Consider the following 20,705-nt stretch of genomic DNA (forward strand, 5'->3'; position numbering starts at 1 on the left):
AGGGACGCCAGCGGAGGCCGCGGACACAAGCGCGACCTTCCAGCGTGCCGGGGCGCCGAGCGCAGGGAGGGCAGAAAAGGTCTCGGGGTGTAAAGCTCTACCAGTAAAACCCTGATGCCATTAACTGTGAGGCTCAAGCTGAGCTGGCCTGGACTCCAGAGCCCAGGGAGCTTGGTCACTCGCGGCTTTGCAGCTCAGGCCACCTTCCGAGCACACGACAGAAACATCCCATTCCGTCACGAGGGGCTGCGACTGCCTTCCTCCCCCCCAGGACTACCCACCACCAGATGAAGTAAGAGGTGTCCTGGGAGCTCAGCAGCCCCACATCCTCCTCAGCTGGGGATCCCTCCAAGGGAGCCCCTTTCTAGGCAAGCTGTGCAGCGCTTTCTGGCACTTCCAGCCAAGGAAAGCAAAGCCTAAACTTCCCCGCACCCCCAGAACTTAGGGCTGCCTCATGTCCAAAAGCGTGATGAGCACAGGCCTCGTCCTGTTCTTGTGATGAACTCAGTGGGAGTCTTGCTATTGAATTCAAGAGCCCTGGGCTGTACCGCTGAACACAAAAGCCAGGGCTAGATCTCAGCAGAGAGCAAAAATCCCACGTTTGATTTAGTTATATTTGCATTAAAGGAGCTCTTTTCAGCACGGCCCGAGCTACGGGGTACAAGGAAACCATGAAAGAAACCACACTTCAAGTAACATGTTTGTGATTCTGGATCCTACTCCCAGTTTCTGCTCAGAAACAACCAGCAAAATCTGGACCATCACCCAGAAAGATAAACCCTCCCCCCGCAGAAAGTCAGCAGAGAGGCTCATTTCTCTTCCTCCATTGTTTACACAGTTTTTTACTAGGTTCAAGTTTGCAAAGTCAAGTATTACACAACAATCATCTGCAGAAACACATGGAGTTTGCTTTCTTTAACCTCTTTTGAAACCTGATGCTGGCTTCAGGGCACAAAAATTAAGCTGTTGTCCCAATGAAGGCAACAAGATGCTCTCAAAGAGTCTCCTTTGGAGCCAGGGAACCCCTAGGGAGGAGCGGCACCTCCTCCCTGCCATCATACAGAGATGCTTCTGGCTTGAGCAGAAGTTGCCATCAGGGAAGAGAAGGGTTCAGCAGGGCACTGAGCTCTCCTCCCAAGCTGCCCCTTCATCCTCGCAGCCGAAAGGGATGCTTGCACTCGCGGGCTGCCCCAGCCTGCCCAAGGGGACGGGGACCCCGCGCTCCAGGAATAAGCTGCTCAGGAAGGATCCCGGTTAAGAGACCCCTTTTCTGTCCAAGGTATAGTTAAGTCTTGGTACTCCCTGCCAGCAGCAGAGTCCAAGGGCTAAAGAGACAGACCAGACAGACATCTGCAGTGAGGACAGACAGGCCAAAAATGGTTTACTAAGACACAACCAAAAAATCCCTTTTTTTGCAGGACAAGAGCCAACCACCAGCGAAGGGCGCCTCGGAAGAAACACCCTGCAGATGCCTGCAGTCGTCTGCTGCAGAGCTCCCTGTTCGCTCTGGGCAGGCTTTTGCCCTCTTGCTGCTCACACCTCCAACTTTTGGGGAGGTGAAGTGTCTCGGGTGTGTCCAGCAATTGATTTTCCTCTTATCGGAAGGTGTCGAGTCCTAAATCTCCAAGCTCTTTATGAAGGAGACCACGGAGATTTCTCCACTTTGCAGAAAGGGAAACTGAGGCTCAAAGAGAGACGTGATCACCCAACGTAGCTGTGACCTGGGACCTGCCCAGGGCCTCCTCGGTCCCAGCCCAAGGCTGCCGGCACTCCAGGCTGCTCGTGTCCTGCCCTCCCGTTTCAAACACTGCCAAGATGCTCAAGCTGCTCTCGGCCAAAGCTCTGCTAACGGCCAACAGCTCGGCCACGCCTGACACAGCACTTGGTGCTGCTCACTGCAGTTCTTCACCGGACAACTGTCAGGCAGCCAGATCACAGCAGCAGCACCGTCCAGGGAATCATTACTCAGGTCCCAACTCTCGGAAAAAGCTACAGTCTAAAACAAGAAAAAACACAACACAAAAAAAAAAACCCAACCAAAACCCCAATGAAAACCCAAACAAACCGAAACCCTAAAACCAAACCCAAGATCATCTTCAAAACAGGGATCTGGATAATGTTTTCCACACATCTGAAAGCACTGCCCTGGCTGTTTGCAAATGCCAGATCCCGCAGGAGATGCTAAGCAGAGTTGCTGGAGTTGTCTCAAGGACAGCAGAACCAAGTACTGCTGCGCTGCTGCATCACGGAGACCTGCCGAGCTGAAAGCCGGGTTCCAGCAGGCGAGAAGCGTGACAGTGGCCATCAGGATCCTTCTGTTCCTTTCGGTGGCTCCTTCGAGCACAGACAGCAGAAGGCACAGGGAGGGCGGGTGGTGGGGAAGAGGGTAGACAAAACTTTTGGGTAACACATGGGCTGTGACCCCACGAGATCTGAACCCCACTCAGCCTCTTGCAACCTTGGGCAAGCCACTGGAGCTCTCCGCTTCCTCCCTGCACAAGCCTCTCTAGTTCACACTTCTGCACAGCATACCTGGACTACAAAGCCTGAAGATGAAAGAATCTTTGGGTATTTGTGCAGCATCCAGCACAAAAAAGTCTCCACCTCAGCTGGGGCCTACAGACGACGCAGTGCTCACAAATAACATAAAGCAAATACTTCCATGAGCGATGACACGAACTGCCACGTTTCCTGGGATTTCACGTCTCAAGGTTGCGTTATCTCACGTCTAGTAACACGCACGTAGCCCTGAAGTTCCCCTCCTCTGTAGGGTCCCTATGTCTAGCAATACAGCAAAGCTCGCCGATCTCTCCTCTGGAGAAGGGATTCAGTGCCCTCCTCCTCCCACGTTTGGGTGGAAATAGAGGGACTCACTTTTCAGCGCAATGAATTCACGATTCCTTCTTCAGAGAACCTCAGCAGCATCTACCCAAACAGCCTCTATCCTGCACTGCTCAAGACAAGAGCAGGGATACGCTCCCACCTCACCACCCATGACAGCACTAAGCGGACCTCACGTTATCAACTATTCCTGCTGGGTTTTAAGGCAAACAATCACTCCCAGATGGAAAGAGAGGAAGCCCATCCTTATGGAGGACTGTGGACTGCTTGGAGACTCAGGCAGAAGCTTCACCCCCCTCTCATTTTCAGGGATGTATTGCCTTCAAACATCACAGATGGAGACTCAAAAAAGCAATAGGAAAGCGCTCACTGTGGAGCACAAAGAGACAGGAAAAACCAAGAACGAGGACAACTAACAGTTTGAGCAGTTTTGTAATATCATTAAACGTAGGATCAGACGTGCAACAAAGTGATGTACAGGCACTGGAGCTACTGCAGTCAGTGAGTTACCGCCTGTCAGCCAAGGTTGAGCATGACCCTTTAAATAACTGCCTTCGAATCGTCTGCGCAGGCTGGGAGGCGTCCATGTGGCGCGGCGCGTGGGGTCACCCAGCAGGCCACAGGACTGCTTACCGCCGAGGGGCTTTAAGGAGGCACATCTCCAGTTTCCCCCTGTCCCAAAGCCCCGCTGAAACAGATGCAAAATGCCTTTCAGCTTCAACAGATCTTGGATAAAGCCAAAGCGAGGAGGAGGACGCACGCTGGAATTCAGGGATTCCCCACCCCTTGTGTCGAAGCACGTCCTGCGCTCTGCAGCTTGGCTGAGCAACCCACCTGCAAGCAGCAGCAGGGAGCCTGCTTCGTGTCTGCTCTGAACAGAAACCAGAGGAATGCAAGCAATGGAAAAAATGTCGAGTGGAATATCAGCCAAGCTGCAGAACACCAGCCACCACACGAATATCTGATTTCAGCCCACTTCTCTGCAACCACCATATATAGGAAGCATCTCACCAGAGCAGACCCCTCTCTAGAGCACTGTCTGACAGCTCCTTCGTATCTCAGTCTTCTACGAGGTACTGAGAAAGGCCTTCTCCCACCGACATCAAAGCAGTTAAAAGGAGGCAGAAAAGAGCCGGTGGCGTCGACATTAATACCGGCTTCCTACAGCACTCGGAAAAGCCTCCACCAGACCTCTGAGCCTCGGCTTGGCATCTGAACCCTGCCAGCTACTCCGTGCTGTGCTCGAGGCCCAGAGGATGAGCATCCCTCCTGGGTGGCTGGTGTCCCTCCCTGGGGCACCCTGCAGCGGCCACGGGCAGCTCCTGCCCCTGCTCTGACTGCAGGCAGAGCTGCTCGGCCTGCGGGCTCCGAGCAGAACCGCATCCTGAGGAGACACAGACTGTGACACGCTGCAAGGATCAAATATTTTGTGTTACAAGACACAGGCACTCTGACCTAGAAGGAAAACTAAGATTTACTGGAAATCACAGAATCCTTTGGGCTGCCAAGGCCTTCTCAGAGGACCAAATACAAAGAGGTCCCAGAAATCCCCCGAGCATCTTCAGCAGCTCCGCAGAGCAGCGGGTTGGAAGCCTCCATGCTGGAAACAGTCTCCCGATTTTCCATCCCAGGACTCTACAGGGCCAGGTTATGATTTACAGCCAAGTGGGTTGCAGAGGCACCCTGACACCTGCAGTGATAGGACAGGCTCCATTTGCTCTGAAAAGACAAGAACTGTTGAAAAAAACCTGGTGTGTCCCCGCAGCACAGGGTTGCCCTCTGAGTGGGAGAGGCACGCGTGGACCCATGTGTCTGGAGATCTGCTTGGGAACCCAGCCTGTGATCCAGACTCTCCTTGCCTGGAGTTATTTTCTTTTACTATGCAAACTCGGTGGTTTTGACATTTAAAAAAAAAAACAAGAAAGAAAAAAAAAAAAAGGGGGAAAAAATCTACCCTGGAAAAAGGAAGCTGTGGGGACCTGCTATTCGCTAAGTCACACAGCTGATAGTAACCAGATGCGAGGGAGGAGAAGGGCTAGGCTTCAGCATTTGCACACCACAGGGATCAACCCAGGCTTTAGAGACTCAGCGAGAAGAAAAGCCTTAAAATTCCTACTTTAGGACTCCAGGCGAGGAAAAACCCAACCAGCAGTACTTGCAGAGAGCGCTGGGGAAAGCGGTGCTCCTTCTCCCCGCTGCAGAGGCCGGCAGGATCACATACACCCACCCCAACTCACCCACCCCTGGCTCTTCCCAGCACTCAGCTGAAGATCCTCATAACCAACCTCAAGATCAAGGTTTTGAGGGGGGACGTGGCACGAGGAAGCCGCCGGGCTGGCAAAACCCCACGCAGCAGGCGTGCCTGCCGGACAGCGAGGCCAATGCTGCAGTGGGCCGGTGAGAAAGGCAGCCCCGGGGTTACCCCGCGCCGGCTGGGAACAGCTCGTGGGTGACGTGAGTTTCCTTATTTCACAGCCTGGGTATTTATGGCGTAAGACAGAAGCTTCTCTTCCTCTTACAACCCCGCCGCCAGAACAAGAAGGGTTACACATCTTTGAGAGTATTGCCACATCGCCGCGGAAAGAGTCCTACCAAAGCTAAAATGCACGACGCTGCCCCAACAGCCCAGCTCAACGGGACGAGGGCAAGGCAAGCCGGTGCCGAGAGCAGGGGGTGTGGGTTTGTGGACTACACCCCCTTCCTCGGCTGCACCACAAGCTCTCACACATCCAGGGCTCCTCTGCGGGAGGTGACAGGGCTCGTAAATCCAGTCCAGTTTGGGCAGGCTCTGTCCTCCCTGTCCTTCTGCAGTGCCAAGGCGTGGCCCGCGCTTTCTGTGAACAGATTTTGAGCGCCCACAGCAACCTGCAAGGGAACATCTCAGACCAAAGCACACGTAAGACAAGATTCCTGAGCTCAAATGCCAGCTCTTTTACAGAGAGCGCCATGGCACAGTCACGCTGGCTTTCCTGGTCAGCGTCTCTGGTGGAAACAGCACTCGTAAGCGCTCGCAAACTGCATTAACAGGGCTTAAAGGACACAGTGACGAGGACTATCAGCATCTGGTCTGACTGGTAAAACACCGGCCACGAGGCTGTGCGTGAGCTACAGCAGATCACCGAGATAGACACCTCTCAGGGCGGTCACCGGACAAGCAGAGGGTGGAACTCAGTGGTCACTGCTCAGGTTAGAGAGGACTACGCAAGGGTTCCCCCAAGGACCATTGCTGAATAAGCTGTTTCGAGGTCATAGGCGAAGATGTTGAACAAAGTGAGCACCGAAATCGCTCTTTGCAGAGGACACTAAGCTCTTCTGAGCAGTCAAGGACCACGTTGTTGGCCAGGAACTCGAGAAGAACCTCACAAAACCGAGGAGGCAAAAAGGTTGCAGATGAGCTTTTACAGAGATAAACGTCAAGCAACGCACCTAGGGAACGATCAGGAAAGCAAGCGTGCGTGATGCTCAGCTCCGGCCTGGCCGCTCAGGGAGGAGACGCTGGAGTCTCCGTGGACAGTCGGCTGCAATTCTCAGCCCAGGCAACCGCAGCGGACAAACGAGCCAACGAAATGCTGAGCAGCGCCATGAAAGCGGTGGAGAATCACCGTGGGGACGTCATTTGGGTGCCACACAAAACCGCGACGTACTTGTCTCCTGAGCGCTGTAGCAGTTCTGGTCTTTGCTTCGGAAGGAGGCCATAGGGCAGTACAGAGGAACTTCAGGGAATGACAAATAAAATGATCAACGGGATGCAGGCCCTAATCCAGCTACTCTGAGCAGTGGGAAAATATGGAGCAAACAGATGGTAGAAGAAAATATGGAGCAAACGGATGGTAGAAAGTGGCCAGGTTCACGTGCTCTCCATAACCATCCAGTCTTGGAACTGCTGCAGGCAGAACTGGGGTTAGGCAGAGCAACCCTCTGACCCGGTGGGGCATTTCTTATGCTCTCGGGATGACCCCACCCAGGCCAGGCACGTACACCGAGATGGGCCAGAAGAACGTGAAACAGAAGTTTGGCCTCACTGACAGAACATGGCATTTCCATCTGGTGGGTCTTTGGTTCCGGGGAACAGAAAGAAACTTTTTATTGTTTACAAGTTTTTTGCATTGCTCTTAAAAGCCTTACAAACTTTTCCGAGCTACTTAAAGTGAGACCATAATTGTACTGAGCTGTCATCAACAGAAATAAAAGTGACATTTCTAATTGCTGCTACTTTTACCAGGGCTTCGATTGGCTGCAGAGCTGAGAGAGCACATTCAACAGCTGTTTGAACACTGCCGTTCCTTTGTGCAAATGCGGTTCAGAAAGGGAAATCATTTTGTACTGGGTGCTTTTCCTAAAGGGGAATGAGTCCTTGGGATAGAAAAACTTTTTGCAATACACATTAAAACCCAAAGCGGTAACCTTCAAATGTGCCTGTAACTGGATCAAAAGTGACTGCTCTGGTGGAACAAAGCATCTCATTTTTCCCAAAACCCTAAAATCAAGCTACAAGTCAGAACAGAGGCCAAGGTTCAATGCTGTTTCCATGACACAAAAGCTACACTCGAAGCTTTACTTCCATTTTAGGAAACCTCGAGGCACCCACCTACCACACCATTTTTCTTACGCGCAAGGCCGCAGAGCAGGGTTCAGCAGCGCCCGACCCCTGCGACCGAGATCGGCTTCTCTTGGCTCAGTACCTCCGTGGTCGCTGCTGGGGTGGCCAGGCTGGCAGACAGGCACCTCACAGCTCTTCCACACAAGGCCCTTAATCAAAAGGGGCTTTAAAAGTTGGCCCTAACATGACAGTGCCGCATGCTGCTCCTGTCACAGCTTGTGATCTTTCCCACATCCTCGCTCAAAGCACAGACCCATTCAGGGACGTTCACATTATTAAATTGTGGGATTTGTTCAAGAAAAAATGGAAAAAAACCTGCAACCAAGCCCCCAAACCAACACACACACCCACTCCCAAGACAAAAATCTCAGTCCTGCTGCTGTTTCTTGAGAGGGAACAGCCATCTCCTCTGTGCGAGGCAGACCGTGACACAAGACAGGGCGCTACAAAAGCTAACAACAGTCACCTACACAAACCACACCAGAACTGGTGCCAACTGGTGTTCCTCAGCCTCGTTTGACAGAGAGCGAGCAAGCAGCTGCCCAGACCCCACGGGGTCCCGTGGGCTAGCTGAGGCTCTGCTGCTGGTTTCCCTGCTGCAAACTGGTCTGCAGGAATCCAGCTGACAGCTGGGCTTGCAACTCATTGAAAAAAAAACCTCAAAGACACGGCAGGTCAGCAGCAAAGTCTGGGTTCTGGACAGGTTCAGCTTCTGTCCTGGTAGGACAGTACCCGAGGAAGCAAAGCGTCTGCTTGGAGAGATTCAGCTTGGTTGGTGAGTTCAGGAGCAGGACGAGCTCACCCAGAAAACCCCCGTACAAGCAGATCCTGAACTCCCTGGCGCACCCCTCGGCTCCGCCCCGAGCGCTGCCGACACCAGCACCTCACCAAGGCCGTGACCGAGAGACTTGCCCACAACAAAGAGAAACTAACCCATCCTCAGCCGTCCTGGGCACACCCTCGGCTGGTAACGTACCAAAGTTCAAAAGCCATCTCCCCCCGCTGGCCTGGGCAAGGAGTTAAACAGCAATAAATGCACTGAGGGACACAGCTTTTAGCAGACGCTGCACCCCCAGTCCCCAAGGAAGCCGGAGGAACGCTCGGCTCACCTGCTGCGTTCTCCTTCCCTGGGGCCGCCCTGCGAGACCCAAGGCAACCAAAGTTCCTTCTCTGTATCGTTCCTCAGTCGCTGCGCAGTCACTGAGGGCTTTCCAGACGGCTTTGCCTTACGGGTGGCTGCACTTCTCTGGAAAGGTTTAACCACTCCTCTCACACGATGGGATTCTTCCAGGTTCAAGTCGTAAGAAACCCAAGCCCATCACCATGACTCAAAATGCACAAAGTATCACTTCCACCCCCTGTTCCCCCCCCGCTCAACATCCTCCAAAGCTTTCAAACTCCATGAGACGCTCTAGCTTGCTCTCTGGGTACAATCAGCCCACTTTAAAGATCCATATGAACTGCATCGGCTCCTTCAGGAAAAAAAAAAAAAAAAGAAATCCAATAAATTCCAGTCACTGGCTCTTTTTCTGTACAGTTTCCTTGGACTTTGCCACTGAGAACAAGCAGGAGAGCACAATGTAAGACAGCCACGCTCACTGCTAGGGAGCGTTAACCAGTGAGCGAGAACGGGAGAAAAGGGTAGTGCTTTCCAGGTAGCACGTGAGCTGGGTACAGTACGACCCAACCAGGGATGTCCCGCCCTCCGATAAACAAGCACCGAATCCTCGGTTCCACAAGAAACCAGCGGATGTGGATACTTGCACCGCGGCAAATCTACGGACAACTTTCAGACAGGAGCACCGTGCAGCGTCCCACAACCCCCTCACGCCACGCTAGGAAAGCCGAATTTAAAGTGCTCCCCCAAGGTGCCGTTAGCAGCCGTGCCGTAGCCACGATGACTTCGGATGTAAGGGAGAGGCAGGGGGAGCCACCGCCTCGCCTCACCAACTTGGCTTCTTGGCTCACAGCTTTGCTTAAAGAATATCGAGGATTTCCCATTTCTGAAACCACCAGGAAGAACCTCAGGGAACACTCGCTGGGCGGCTGCGCAGCCAAGGCTACACGTCCTTGCAAAGGTCGTGCAGGATCCTTCCACCTGAAGGGTCACAGGATCAGCCCAATACAGCTCCAGCTTGTTGGACAGGCCACAGGGACCCACTTTCTGGCGCTGGATTTCTTCACTGAGATCTAGACACAGGGATGAAAACAGTTCCTCCCTCACGACCACGGAAGCGCAGCCGCCTCCCGGGGCGCACTGCCGACACAGCCCTGACCTCCAGCGCCCAGGGCAAACGCTTTATCTTGGAGGAAACTCACCACCGGCCGTCCCAGCTGGCACGGAGCGGCGAAGCCCGGCGAGACGGCACCATGATCGAGTTCCTAAGCTGTGGGCAGGCTTTTCCTCGGTCAAAATGTCTCTTCCGCTATCTGCGTGCGTGTATGTGTGTATCGCTCTTAAGTGATGTAAACAGAAAGGCATGCAGAGCAGTGGGCGACATGTAAATCCAGCTGGAAAATCCCACAGCTCAGCCAATCTCCGCGCTGCCTCGCAGCTTTGCCCTGGCTGCTCTGAGACTGAACAGGTTTAGTCTAACGCAGAAAAAAAAAAAAACAACAACCATTCTCACAGCACACAGATTTATTCCTCTGATCAGAGAAACCTCCAGGGACAGGACTGTCCACCACCCACTTTAAAGGGAGTTTGAGTTTCTCACCCTCTTCAGCTCCCAAACCATTCCTAACCCTGAATATCAAGCAGCCTAACAAACAGCCACACAGTCTTTGCTCGCAGGGACAACCCAGGGAAATCCAGTTAGCGAAGAATCACCCCAAAAAGGCAGAGATGGTGAGCAGGGCTCGCCAGAGAGACAGGTACTGATGGTGGGGGACCTCGACTGCCAGGACACCCACCCCATGCAGGAGAACAACGTGCTCCCACAGCCGAGGCTCTCCCAGAAGCGGGCGCTGCACGGAGTGCTCGCACCCCCCTCCAGCCCCCAATGCCCCTCCTGCAGCCTCTACACCTCCTTAAGAGCAGCAAGAGAACCGTGCTGAGGCTCTGAACTCGGGCTGCGCTAAAGGCAGAGAGGGAGCGGTCTGTAAACAGGGAAGTTGGGGTGCTGCTGCCCTGGACTCCTGGGGGAGTTGCTGAAATAAGGACGACATGTACCCCTGCGAGCAGCCACCAGCCTCCTCCCTTGCCCCAGGCAGCTGCCACGTCCCCCAACCCAACCCACGGGCAAGGGGACGTGCCAGTAGGTGCCTCATCATGCCCACGATGACGGAGTGCAGCCGGGGAAGGGAAGACACGGAGCGTAAAAACCAGGAGGGAAGAGTTCTGACGGACTGAACTTGTCCACGTAGTCAGAGGATTGAGTTAGTGAGCCCAGGGAGGATTTTCGCTCAAATGCCTTTCTCCTGGCCACGGCTGGGCTTGGCTGAGACGACCTGAGAGGCAGGTACAACCACGCTTCAGAAAGCGCCACAGCCACGGCCAGCAGGGGCTGGGAAAGGGCCACGGAACAGGCGATGAGGCGACTGACTGCCAGAGCTGCGAAACGCTCAGCGCCGCTCAGGACCAACCCCGGCTGCCGTACAGCCACCGGCACCACCGCACGGGGACCGGCAGCTTCCCACAGCCCGCGGGCTCCCCCGCAGCGCGGGTGTGTTGGGGCAGCCCCGGGAAGGGGACGGTTGACTGCCCAAGGGTGTCAGCCGGGGGACACAAACTCACCCGTGGCGCTTCACGAGCGGCTTAAGGTCACCCGAGGCCGCGCTGCCGCAGGAAGGGGCAGCGGTGGGCCCAGCCCCACCGCTCTCACACCGCAGAGGGGCTGGTATCAACACGTGATCCCTCGGGTCAGGGAACCAAACTGCCGGAAAACTGTGGATTTGGGCGGTTTTATTCCCTTGGGTTCAATCAACATTGTGAAAATTCATGTGTAGGTGTTACCAGCGAAGGCACCTGCCTTCCCCGACTGAATGTTCTGGTGACTCCAGTCCAGCTTAGGCTTCCCACTGCCACTTGGTAAAATTTAACCTCCCTCATGGTGACACGGTCCCTCCTGCAGGGCAGTTTCACCTGCTGCCGCACGCCGCAGCAAACCAAACGGCAAAGCTGGAGCTTTCTGCACTGTCGTGGCTGGATTTACCCTGGTCTTTCTCAGCCTCAGTTGAGGCCAGCAGTGCCCAGGGTGGGGGACCCCAGGACTTGGAGGGGGACCCTGCAGACACTTCCCTGCTCCTACGTGATGCGTAGGAAATCCCAAAACTCTTTGATCTCCCACTCGCCAGGTGTGCAACAGCACCGGCTGCTCCCTTGCCCCTTGTCAATGGTGGCAGCCAGCTCGTTGGACTCGGGGTGAGCAGATGCCTGTGCTGTACTTGACCCAAAGCAGCTCAGGTTTTGGTGCTGCCCTGGGTTATCTTCACCACAACACGCTTTCTGTGAACTCTCTCCCCTCCTCTGATGGCTCCCAGGGAGCCGTGTATAGGCTGTCACGGAAGCAGTTGACTTTCTCACACCACTTTCCCTCAGAAAGGGCTTTCTGGAACCGTCCTTCACTCACACAGCCCCCTCCCTGCAAACCCAACACGCGTCGCGTGGCCGTACGCAAGAGTCGCCGACAGACAAACGCTGGAAGCCAAAACGCAGCAGCTGTTTAACAGGAGCACTAACTGCTTAGGACAGGCTGAAAAGAATCCATCACAGAGGTGAAAATGCACAGGGAGGCAAAACTGAAGCGCTGGGATTGAAACAAAGTGTTTGGCAACACTGTCGAAGTTGAAAAAAATAACTGCTAGGACAGAGTTCTTCACAACAGAGGTGCCTCCCTGGGGGGGGTACAATAGCCTGGACCTGGCTTGCTACAAACACACCGAAACCGTCTGACTTCGGTACCAGCTTTCTTCTCACACTGCTCGGCCCCCAGCAGAGCCCGTCTGAGCCGCTGCCTTTGATACCGATGCAGCTCAAACGCAAGCTGAACTGAAAGAAGGTCCTTGCTTCTGGCTTTCAGGCAACACAACAGGATCATCAGGCCACAGCCACAGATCAAACAGGGGAAAAGTGTTTGACAGCAAGCCTGTCAGAGGAAGAGCAGCTGCGAGCTGGCAGGAGAACAAGGTGGAACGAAACAGCGTGTTTGAAACGAGAAGACAATAGCGCTGCCTGCTCCGAGACGTGCAGTTGTCTCGGGGCAGTTACCGAGAGCCACCACCAAATATCCCACGTTGCGCAAGTCGTGAAAGCAAAGCGCGAGGAAATGAGGGAAATGAGGTTACTGGGAGATCAAGAGAGAACCATCAGCAACACGTGCCCCAAGTCGGACAAGTAATGGAGCAGAAAAAGACAAACCTAAGCCCGCCCCGCGATGGAGGGACGTCGAAGAGCAAAGAGAAGGCAGACGGGGACAAGAAAGCAAGACGCGGACAGGGCTCACGGAGGACGGAACAACGCAGGAGCCGCTCTGCGCACCGGGGAAACCGCGCTGGCACCTCCACCGAGTTTAAAAACCACCAACCACCCGCCCAAGGGAAGGGAACGAGGCGGCAGAAGCCGCGGCGGTGCTGCCAGGCGGGCGCCAGCCCCCGCAGCCGCCCCGAGCAGCCCTGCAGCGCCCGGGGGACCCGCCGCAGGCACCTCCCGGCAGCGGGGCCGCCCCACCCGCAGCCGCCGCGCAGCCCCAGCGCCCCCGGCCCTCACCGTCCCCAGCGCCCAGCCCGGCCCTTCCCCTCCCAGGGCTCCCTCAGCTCCGGGCCCGGCCAGGCTCCCCTCAGCCGGGGACGCCCCCTCAGGCCGGCCCAGCCCCGCTCGTACCTGGCAGCAGCGGCGGCGGCCGGAGCGCCGGTGCCCGGCCCCGGCACATCGCGACCCCGGGCCTGCTCCCCGCTCGTCTAGCGGCTCTGCTGCCGCCCGGCCCGGAAGCCCCGCTCCCGGCGCTCCTCGGGACTTGTAGTCTGGCGCACCGCCCTCCGCCCACTCCTCGCCGCGCCGCCGCGACTCTCGGACTACAATTCCCGGCAGCCCCCGCGGCCGAGAGCTGATTGGCGCTTACCCAGTCACTCTACGTTACAACCACTGTTGCTACTGGCTTGGCTCGGCCTCTTCCAGGGACCAATCAGACGGCGGCAGACCACCGCCTCGGGCCACGCTGCGCCGCGCGGCGCCATTGGAGCGAGGGAGCGCGGCGACCAATGAGAGTTGAGAGAGGCGGGAGAGCGATCACGCCAACCGCTCACTATTGGCCGTGCCCGCGGCTAGCCTGACCAATAGCGACGTAGGAGAAGCGATAAAAGCTTCGGCGGGGGCGGGCGGGCGGTCTTTCCATGCGGGAGGTGAGCGGCGGCGGGCGGCGGCGGGGCCGTTCCCGGGGGCGGGCCGGTGATGATCTCTCTCCTTTTCTGACACCTCGTCTGAGGGCGGCGGGCGACCGCGGCCCCTGCTGACCATCCCCAGCTGAGGCCCGAGGGCGCCGAGCCGGGGACGGGCCGATGCGGCCCGGCCCTCTCTCACCGCGCTGCCTTCTCTCCTCAGGGTTCGGCGGGAACGGGATGGCGGCGGCCTGAGGGGCGGCGAGGCGGGAGAGATGAACAGCGACGTGGAGGCCCAGCGGCGGGCGGCTTCCTCGGGGCCTAGGCGAGGCACCCGCGCACCGGCAGCCCCCATGGCCGAGCGGCGGGTGCCCCCCGCCTGCGGGGAGGCTGCTCCCGGGCTTTCGGGGTGGTAAAACGCGGTGCCGCTTGTCTGTAGCGAACCGTGCGTCCGCGTAAGCTGCTGCTGGGCTCGGCAGCCGCGGGGAGAGCACGAGTGTGGGGCTCAGGCGGGTGAAACTGGGGCTGCCGTGACTGATCTGTGCCTTGCCCAGGGGACAGCGTAGGCTGCAGGCTCCTGAGCCGAGCAAGCGATACCGGCTGAAAAATGCCGTGGGGCTGCTGCGTCCGACGGGGAAGCTGCTGTGTCTGGTGCCCTAACAACGTGGGAGCCGGGGTAGTTTTGAGAGCACAAAGAAGCAGCTGCAGAATTGGCTGAAGTACAAGAAATCAGAAGTCGTCGGCTCGTGCTGGACCCCATGGGGTAGCACAGGGTGAACATCGTGGTAGGTGGTGGGTGCAGAGTGCGGGTAACTGAAAGGATTCACAGTGCTGGACTGTCTAGAGACCTGATCTAAACCGTGGGGTCCTTGGGGCTAGCTGAAGGAATAAAATGCATTCATATTTTGGAATCTAACAGGTTGCTCAGGTAATGGTCTTTCCCCAGCCTCAAATCAGTTGTAAAATCTGAAATTGGTTGCTGCTGTCTCTCCATTTTGGCCAGGTTTATAGCTTACAGATGGAATAAAGTTGTCACAAGACTTGCTTTGCTTTTGCTTCTGTTCTTTGCCAACCCCGCGAGTGGTAAAACCCCAAACCAGCTTTAAACTTTGCGTTTGGACCGTTCCTGCTGTGGCTGCTCAGGGGAACCAGAGCGTCCAAACGCGCTGCGGTTCCGTGCCGCCCGGCTCCCTTTGGTTCTTGGGGAGCACCTGAACCCACGCGGGCCGTGGAGGGATCCAATGGGTTCAAGCATGAGCTGAACTACTTGATTAAACAGCGCGGGTGCGTTGTTCAGACAACCAAAACACCGCTGTAGCCACACGGATTATTAAAAAATTTTATTAACGGGAATGAAACAAAAGCTGTAAACGAGAGCCAGCAAAAATGAGAAATTGCGAGTCACCGAGTCCCGTTTGAACGCACCGAACAATTAATTCCTCATCGCTTGGTGGCAGCAAAGGCCCGAGAAAGTCTGAGGAGGAGCTTTAGGAAAGCGGTTGTGCGGAGGGGACTTGGGACAGGGGAGAGCTGGGGGCCGAGTCTGGCTTCAAGCGGGGGTCTGATACCACGGAGGCAGTTGCTGTGGCAGAGTTACCTCCCGAGAGGCGTGTTTAAAGCACTCCAAAGGGTGCAGTTTCTTTAAATTCGTTTTCAAATGGGTTTTGGTGCCACACCAGAAGAGGTGGCAGCTTTTGCTTCGAGACCCCAAGGTGCAAAGCTCTCCTGCCTGGCGAGGGCAGGCAGCAGCCCCTGCCATGAAGGACGCTGCTGGTTGTTTCTGCCTTGAGGGAGGCTCCGTGCAGCCCCTGGCACCTCGGGCCTGGGGCTGCCGCTGCAGGGGGGGCTGAGAAAATACAGAGCCGAGGGCAGACGTGGGCACAGAGCGGGTGTCGGAGCTGCCTGACCTGTTCTGTGCCCCACTGCCACACCGGGGGACCAAACACCGGGATTTAGCAAGCTCAGGGACTACAGAAAAATCCCTTTTTTTTGTTTTTCCTTAACCTCAGCCAGCAGGTGTGTGCCACACGGCCCAGGAGGAGAAGGGAGGTGGCTGTAAGATACGCAGCTTCATGGAGGAGACACTGGTCAAGCAGCAGCCGCGGAAAAGCTGACCAAAGCAGCGGGAAACAGCGAGATTTACAGCTCCCTGCGCACGTCCTGACAGCGCCCCAGTGGCTTCCAGAGCTTTCCCTGTGCTCTGTCCCTGCTTGCCAACAAATCTGAGTAAGAGAGCGCTGGTCGCGGGGGGCACGGCCACCTCCTCGAGCGGGTGAAGGCGAGGAGGGTTGTGACTTGTGCCAGCTATTTCGGAGAACGTCTCGGCGGAGGGACGGGGGGCTGCTGCTCCGGCGGGAGCGGCTGTGCCAGTGCTGCCCGTCCCCTCGGGGCTGCGGGGGGCATGGCTGCGGAGTGGGACGGGGGGTGGGGGGGGGCCCTGACTGCCACCGCGCTGCCAGCACAGCTCACCTGCCTGCTCCTGCCGCGCTGGGAGCTCTGCTCCAGGCCCTGCGCTGCAAATACTCCTGCAGGAATGGGTTGGGGTTTTTTTTTCCAATAAATCAATTAATCAGACAGTTGAAAGATTTGTTTCTCCCTAATTCAGGAAAAAAACCCGCTGTTCGCAGGTTCATTTCGGGCTCCCTTTTCATCCTGTTCCTGTGCAGGACTCGCTTGAGGAGCTGCTCGTTTTGCCGTAGCTCTGCGGAGTCCCGACCCGCACGCAGGAGCTGCGGAGGGGCTTGGTGGGCAGCGCTGGAGCTGACGCCCCCCCCCCCCAGCAACGCGAGGGGCAGCCGAACCCACTGCCGAGAGCCGCGGCTCGGCTGGGGCGCGAAGGGGGGGCGCGGGTTATGGAGCAGCCCTTCGGGGCAGCCTGGAATTGTCAGTGAAAAGCGCCAAAGGCCAAACGCTCGATCTGAATTCAAGTTTGTGCTTAGAAGTGCAGCTTGAAAAAAAGAAAGAAAGAAAGAAAAAAAAAGCTAAATGCTTGACACAGACCAAAGGGGTGAGGAGTCCATTGAAGCGAGCTGGCAGGAGAGGCTGCAACCCGTAAAATCAGTGCCTACAGCATCCCCGCAGCTTCCCTCAGTGAAAAGAAAGAGCTGTCCCAAGAAAACTTTGAAGAGATCAAAGCATTGTTGCAATCTAAAAACGCTATCACATTACATGAAGGTATTTAGAATAAGCTGCAATACATGAGATTTCTTCTCAATTGGAGTACTAGAAACGGCAGTAGTAAGAGAACCAAAGCCTTCACCGAACAGATAAACACTCAGGAAATCTCTGTACACAGACAGGCTAGCAGGAGCTCACTCAAACAGGCAGCCAAGCTCTTGTCTTCTGCGGGGAAGAGGAGAAACCTTCAGCGAGGAGGTGTGTTCCACCCCATGGACGCTGGGCGGACACCAGTAAGCAACAACCGAAATGGTTGCCTCGAAAACGCATCTTTCCTGCGTGCCCCAGGCCAGGGCTCTGAACAGCTCAATTCCAGGTAAGTGGGAAAAGAAAAGGGAATTCGGGACATTTTCCTACCCAGGTGTTCAGTGGGGAGGTGGCGTTCGCTCCCCTTCGGCACGTCGCGATTCTCACTCAAGTGAACGGAGCCTCGTAACGCTCCCGGCTGCTGCAGAGATGGCCAGATCTGCCGGCTGCCCCGGCGCTGGAGGGCACGCCAGCGAGACCCCAGCCCCTTCCCGAACACCCACCTCCCACCTGCACGGGGACGAGCGGCTGCGAGCCTGGCCGCAGCGACCGGTGAGGGAAGCCGGAGGAGGGCTCGCCATGCCGATGGGTGCGACGGGGGCTCGGGGAGCAGCGCCGGGCACTGCCCCGTCCCAGAAAGCTTTTGCTGCTGCTGCTTCCCTTCCCCGCGTCTCAGCTCCCCTTTTAGGCGGGTACAGACACGACAGACAGACATGCACACGTGGTCCACGAGGAGAGAGGAGCGCAGCGCACGGACGCGGGGCGTGAGTCTCTGTACAAACGCACCGAGCGCATTAGGACCGGCAGCAGCCCGAGCCTCTCACTTCCTTCTTCACGTAGTCGTGGAGCTTGAATTTGGGCTCGTTGGGCAGCTTCATGGACCTGTGCTTCAGTTCCCTGCGGGGAGGGGACACAAAAAAGACACCCAACCCCGCGTTACTTTTCTGCCTACGCCGCCTGCTTCTAAGCTGCCTCACCCAGCTCGACCTCGCCTTGCTCGGGATGGTTTGCTAAAGCTCCCCCTGACGAGGCGTTTCGTGTCTCACATGAGAGGGCAAGTACTGGCCAGCTGGAGGTGGGAGCCCAGGGAATGAAAAGGGGGGTGATGGCGCCAGCCCTTCCCTCAAAGACTGCCATCCCCGCCCCCCACGGCCGCCGCACCAGCCACTTACTTTGCAATGGCTGTGAACGCTAGTTCCACATTGAGGCCGCTTTTTGCGCTGGTCTCCATGAAGGGCACTCCGTACTCCTGCGGGACAAGGCACAGCGGGGTCAGAAACGTCACCCGGGGTGTTCCTGGGGGCTCTCGGCTCGTGCCGAGCCCCGGCAGCCATCGGCGCCTGCCGCAGGAGCTCACACCCTGCCCTGGGAGAGGAGCTCTGCCGCGGCGGGCAGGAAAAGCTGAGCGAGGGCTCACAGCTCGGGCATTTCTTACACAACTTTGGAAATCACTTTTGAGGACAAAGAGGCGAAAATGGTTAGTGGAAGCTTAGAGGAAGAAGAGCAGATGAGGGGGAAGAGGAGAGGAAGACGAGGGAAGAAAAGCAAAGTGCTCCTAGATGTATTTTGGGTCAGACTGGTCTCCAGTTAACCATTTCACTGGAGTACATCATCAAGCACACGTCGGTGCGCTCGCACACCCCCGGTCAGAGCATGTAACGACGACTCCGCGGCTGCAGACGGACACCTCACGTACCTTGGCTAATTTTTCTCCATCTTCCCTTTTCACCACTCTGTCCTGGGCTGAATCCACCTGCCGACAGTAACCGCAAAGAGCGATTTGGGATGAGTTGGAAGGTCGCCAGTAGCAACCCCCCCACGGAACCATCAGGGCAGGAAGAAGAGGCTCTAGTGAAGCCATGGGGCCAGGCTCACCTTGTTTCCCAGTAACATGAGGACCACGTCTTGCTGTGCGTATTCATGGATCTCTGTCAGCCAAGCCTGGAGGGCGACAGCCAGAGAGAGGGGTTAGCAACAGCTCTGGGGGGGGAGGAAGAGGAGGAGGAAGGATGAGGGGCTTAGTTTTAAGACTAAACCTTAAACTGATCCTTAGTTTTAAGAGTAAACCTCCTTTTGGAGGATAAGGCCAAGCGTTTGCCCACGTCCCGCACACACTGCCCCTGTGCCGAGCACACTCATCCTGGCGGGCGGCTGAACCTGCCTCCCCAAGCCACGGGGTGGCTTCCCTGCCCTCTAATCCAGCCTAATCTAATCAAACCTGCCCTAATTCCCTGTAATCCCCGACCCTGCGGTGCGAGCAGCCGCTTGCTGCCTCCCAGGTGGGCAGCGCTGCCCCAGCCCACGTCCCGGCTCCGAGCACCGGCACCGGGCTCGCGGCAAACACCGGGCGATCCTTGCGCCGCTGCTCCTCACCCAGCACCGTCCTGCATCAGCACCCAGCCGGCCGGGGAAGCGAGGGATGGCTCAGGATTAGAGCCTGTCCCCGATGATACGCGGGAGCCCAACACGTGGGGACGTAGCGCTGGGACCCCCCGGCTGGGCTCTGGGTGCTCAGCCCCATGGATGGGTTGGTCCAAGGGACACTCGGTCACTCCTGGTAACTCCCCTCGGCTCCCTTCTGGTGCCGTTCCCCCTCTGTCCCTCTTTCCAGCACCTCTCAATCACCCTGGGTGCTCACATCTCCCTGCCGAGGCCACACGTGCCCCATGGATGTCCCTCCTGCAGCCATCCCTCCCGCGTCCCCGTGGGGCCGGGAGAGCTGATGCTGCAGATCACGCCGCTGGGTGTGAAACCTCTGAGCGATTTTCTGTCTCACTGCAGGATCACAGCCTCGGTGCAGACCCGCAGCCTGGCTAACGAGCAGCACTCGCTCTCCGTTACACCCTTTCCTCGAGCCCTCCAGCTCCTCAGGCTGGAAAACGCCACCACTGCCCAGTCCCAGCTTGCCGGGAAGCATTCCCGCTGCTGGTGACATGGAAGCAGGGTGGCAGGACGTGCCCCGTCCCCTGCCACGGGACTGCGGGCGCAGGGGGGTGGCCGGCGCGGAGCTGCTGATGGAAGGATGCTCTGGAGCAGGGATAACTCCAGGCACGCAGGGCCAGGGGCTGCAGGACCCCCCCGGGAGCTGGCGTGCCCACCCCGGGGTGTTGGTGCCGCACGGCACCTCCCGGGCTGCCGAACGGGGCGTGTGTCTGTGCAGGCGCGCAGCCCGCTCGCCGCCGCCGCGCCCGCCGCACTCCGTGTCCGGGACACGGGCAATTATCTCCTATTCACCCAGGGCTAATTGCTCCCCGGGCTGTGGCCGTGTTCTGCCAAGCGTTGGCGTAGGTGGCCCCCAGCAGCCACACGGGGCCGGTGGGGCGAGGGGAGGGGATGCCAAGGCCAGGTCGGTCCTCCTGCCCACCCCCCAGTGACGTGCCTGCGGGCAGCATTTGCTCTCTCCCCCTCTCTGCCAGATTTATCGGAGCCCCCTGCTCCGGCAGCGCTCCCCAGCGCCCCTGAAGGACTCACACGGGGGCTCAGGGTCAGCCGGGGGGCGCTGGGTTTGGCACTAAGGTGGGTGGGGGAAATGTGGTGCCCAAGCCTGACCCGTCGGGACCTGAAGGTGCTGAGGAAGACGAGGGAGCACCTCGCTCGGTCAAGCTGCCCGTGCTCCTTTACCGAGGTTCGCCAGCTGGTGCTGTAATTACACACAGCGTTAATTGGCTGCTGAAGTGAATCCATCACCCCTTTTATTTGCTGCGAAAGGGAAAACCTTCTCTGCCTGTCCTCTGGTGTCCTTGCA

General features: G+C 57.2%; 1 protein-coding gene and 1 non-coding gene across 2 annotated transcripts in view; one reads left to right on the forward strand and one right to left on the reverse strand.

Moving 5' to 3' along the window:
- Positions 1 to 13,821: 13,821 nt before the first annotated feature.
- Positions 13,822 to 13,910, forward strand: LOC147414471 (small nucleolar RNA SNORD60). Its single transcript, XR_015183884.1, has one exon. It is a non-coding gene; the product is annotated as a small nucleolar RNA SNORD60 (small nucleolar RNA).
- Positions 13,911 to 17,754: 3,844 nt separating this feature from the next.
- The window catches only part of RAB26 (RAB26, member RAS oncogene family), a 28,948-nt gene continuing 25,997 nt past the window's right edge, over positions 17,755 to 20,705 (reverse strand). Inside the window, exons 6-9 of the mRNA XM_086473040.1 lie at positions 18,836 to 18,901; positions 18,657 to 18,713; positions 18,133 to 18,209; positions 17,755 to 17,857 (exon numbers count right to left, since the gene is read on the reverse strand). Coding sequence (XP_086329166.1) covers positions 17,755 to 17,857; positions 18,133 to 18,209; positions 18,657 to 18,713; positions 18,836 to 18,901 — 303 coding nt within the window. The remainder of the gene's footprint in view (positions 17,858 to 18,132; positions 18,210 to 18,656; positions 18,714 to 18,835; positions 18,902 to 20,705) is intronic.

The sequence above is a fragment of the Leptosomus discolor genome, chromosome 14 (genome assembly GCF_034619465.1).
Source record: "Leptosomus discolor isolate bLepDis1 chromosome 14, bLepDis1.hap2, whole genome shotgun sequence".
Classification (NCBI taxonomy): Eukaryota; Metazoa; Chordata; class Aves; order Leptosomiformes; family Leptosomidae; genus Leptosomus; species Leptosomus discolor.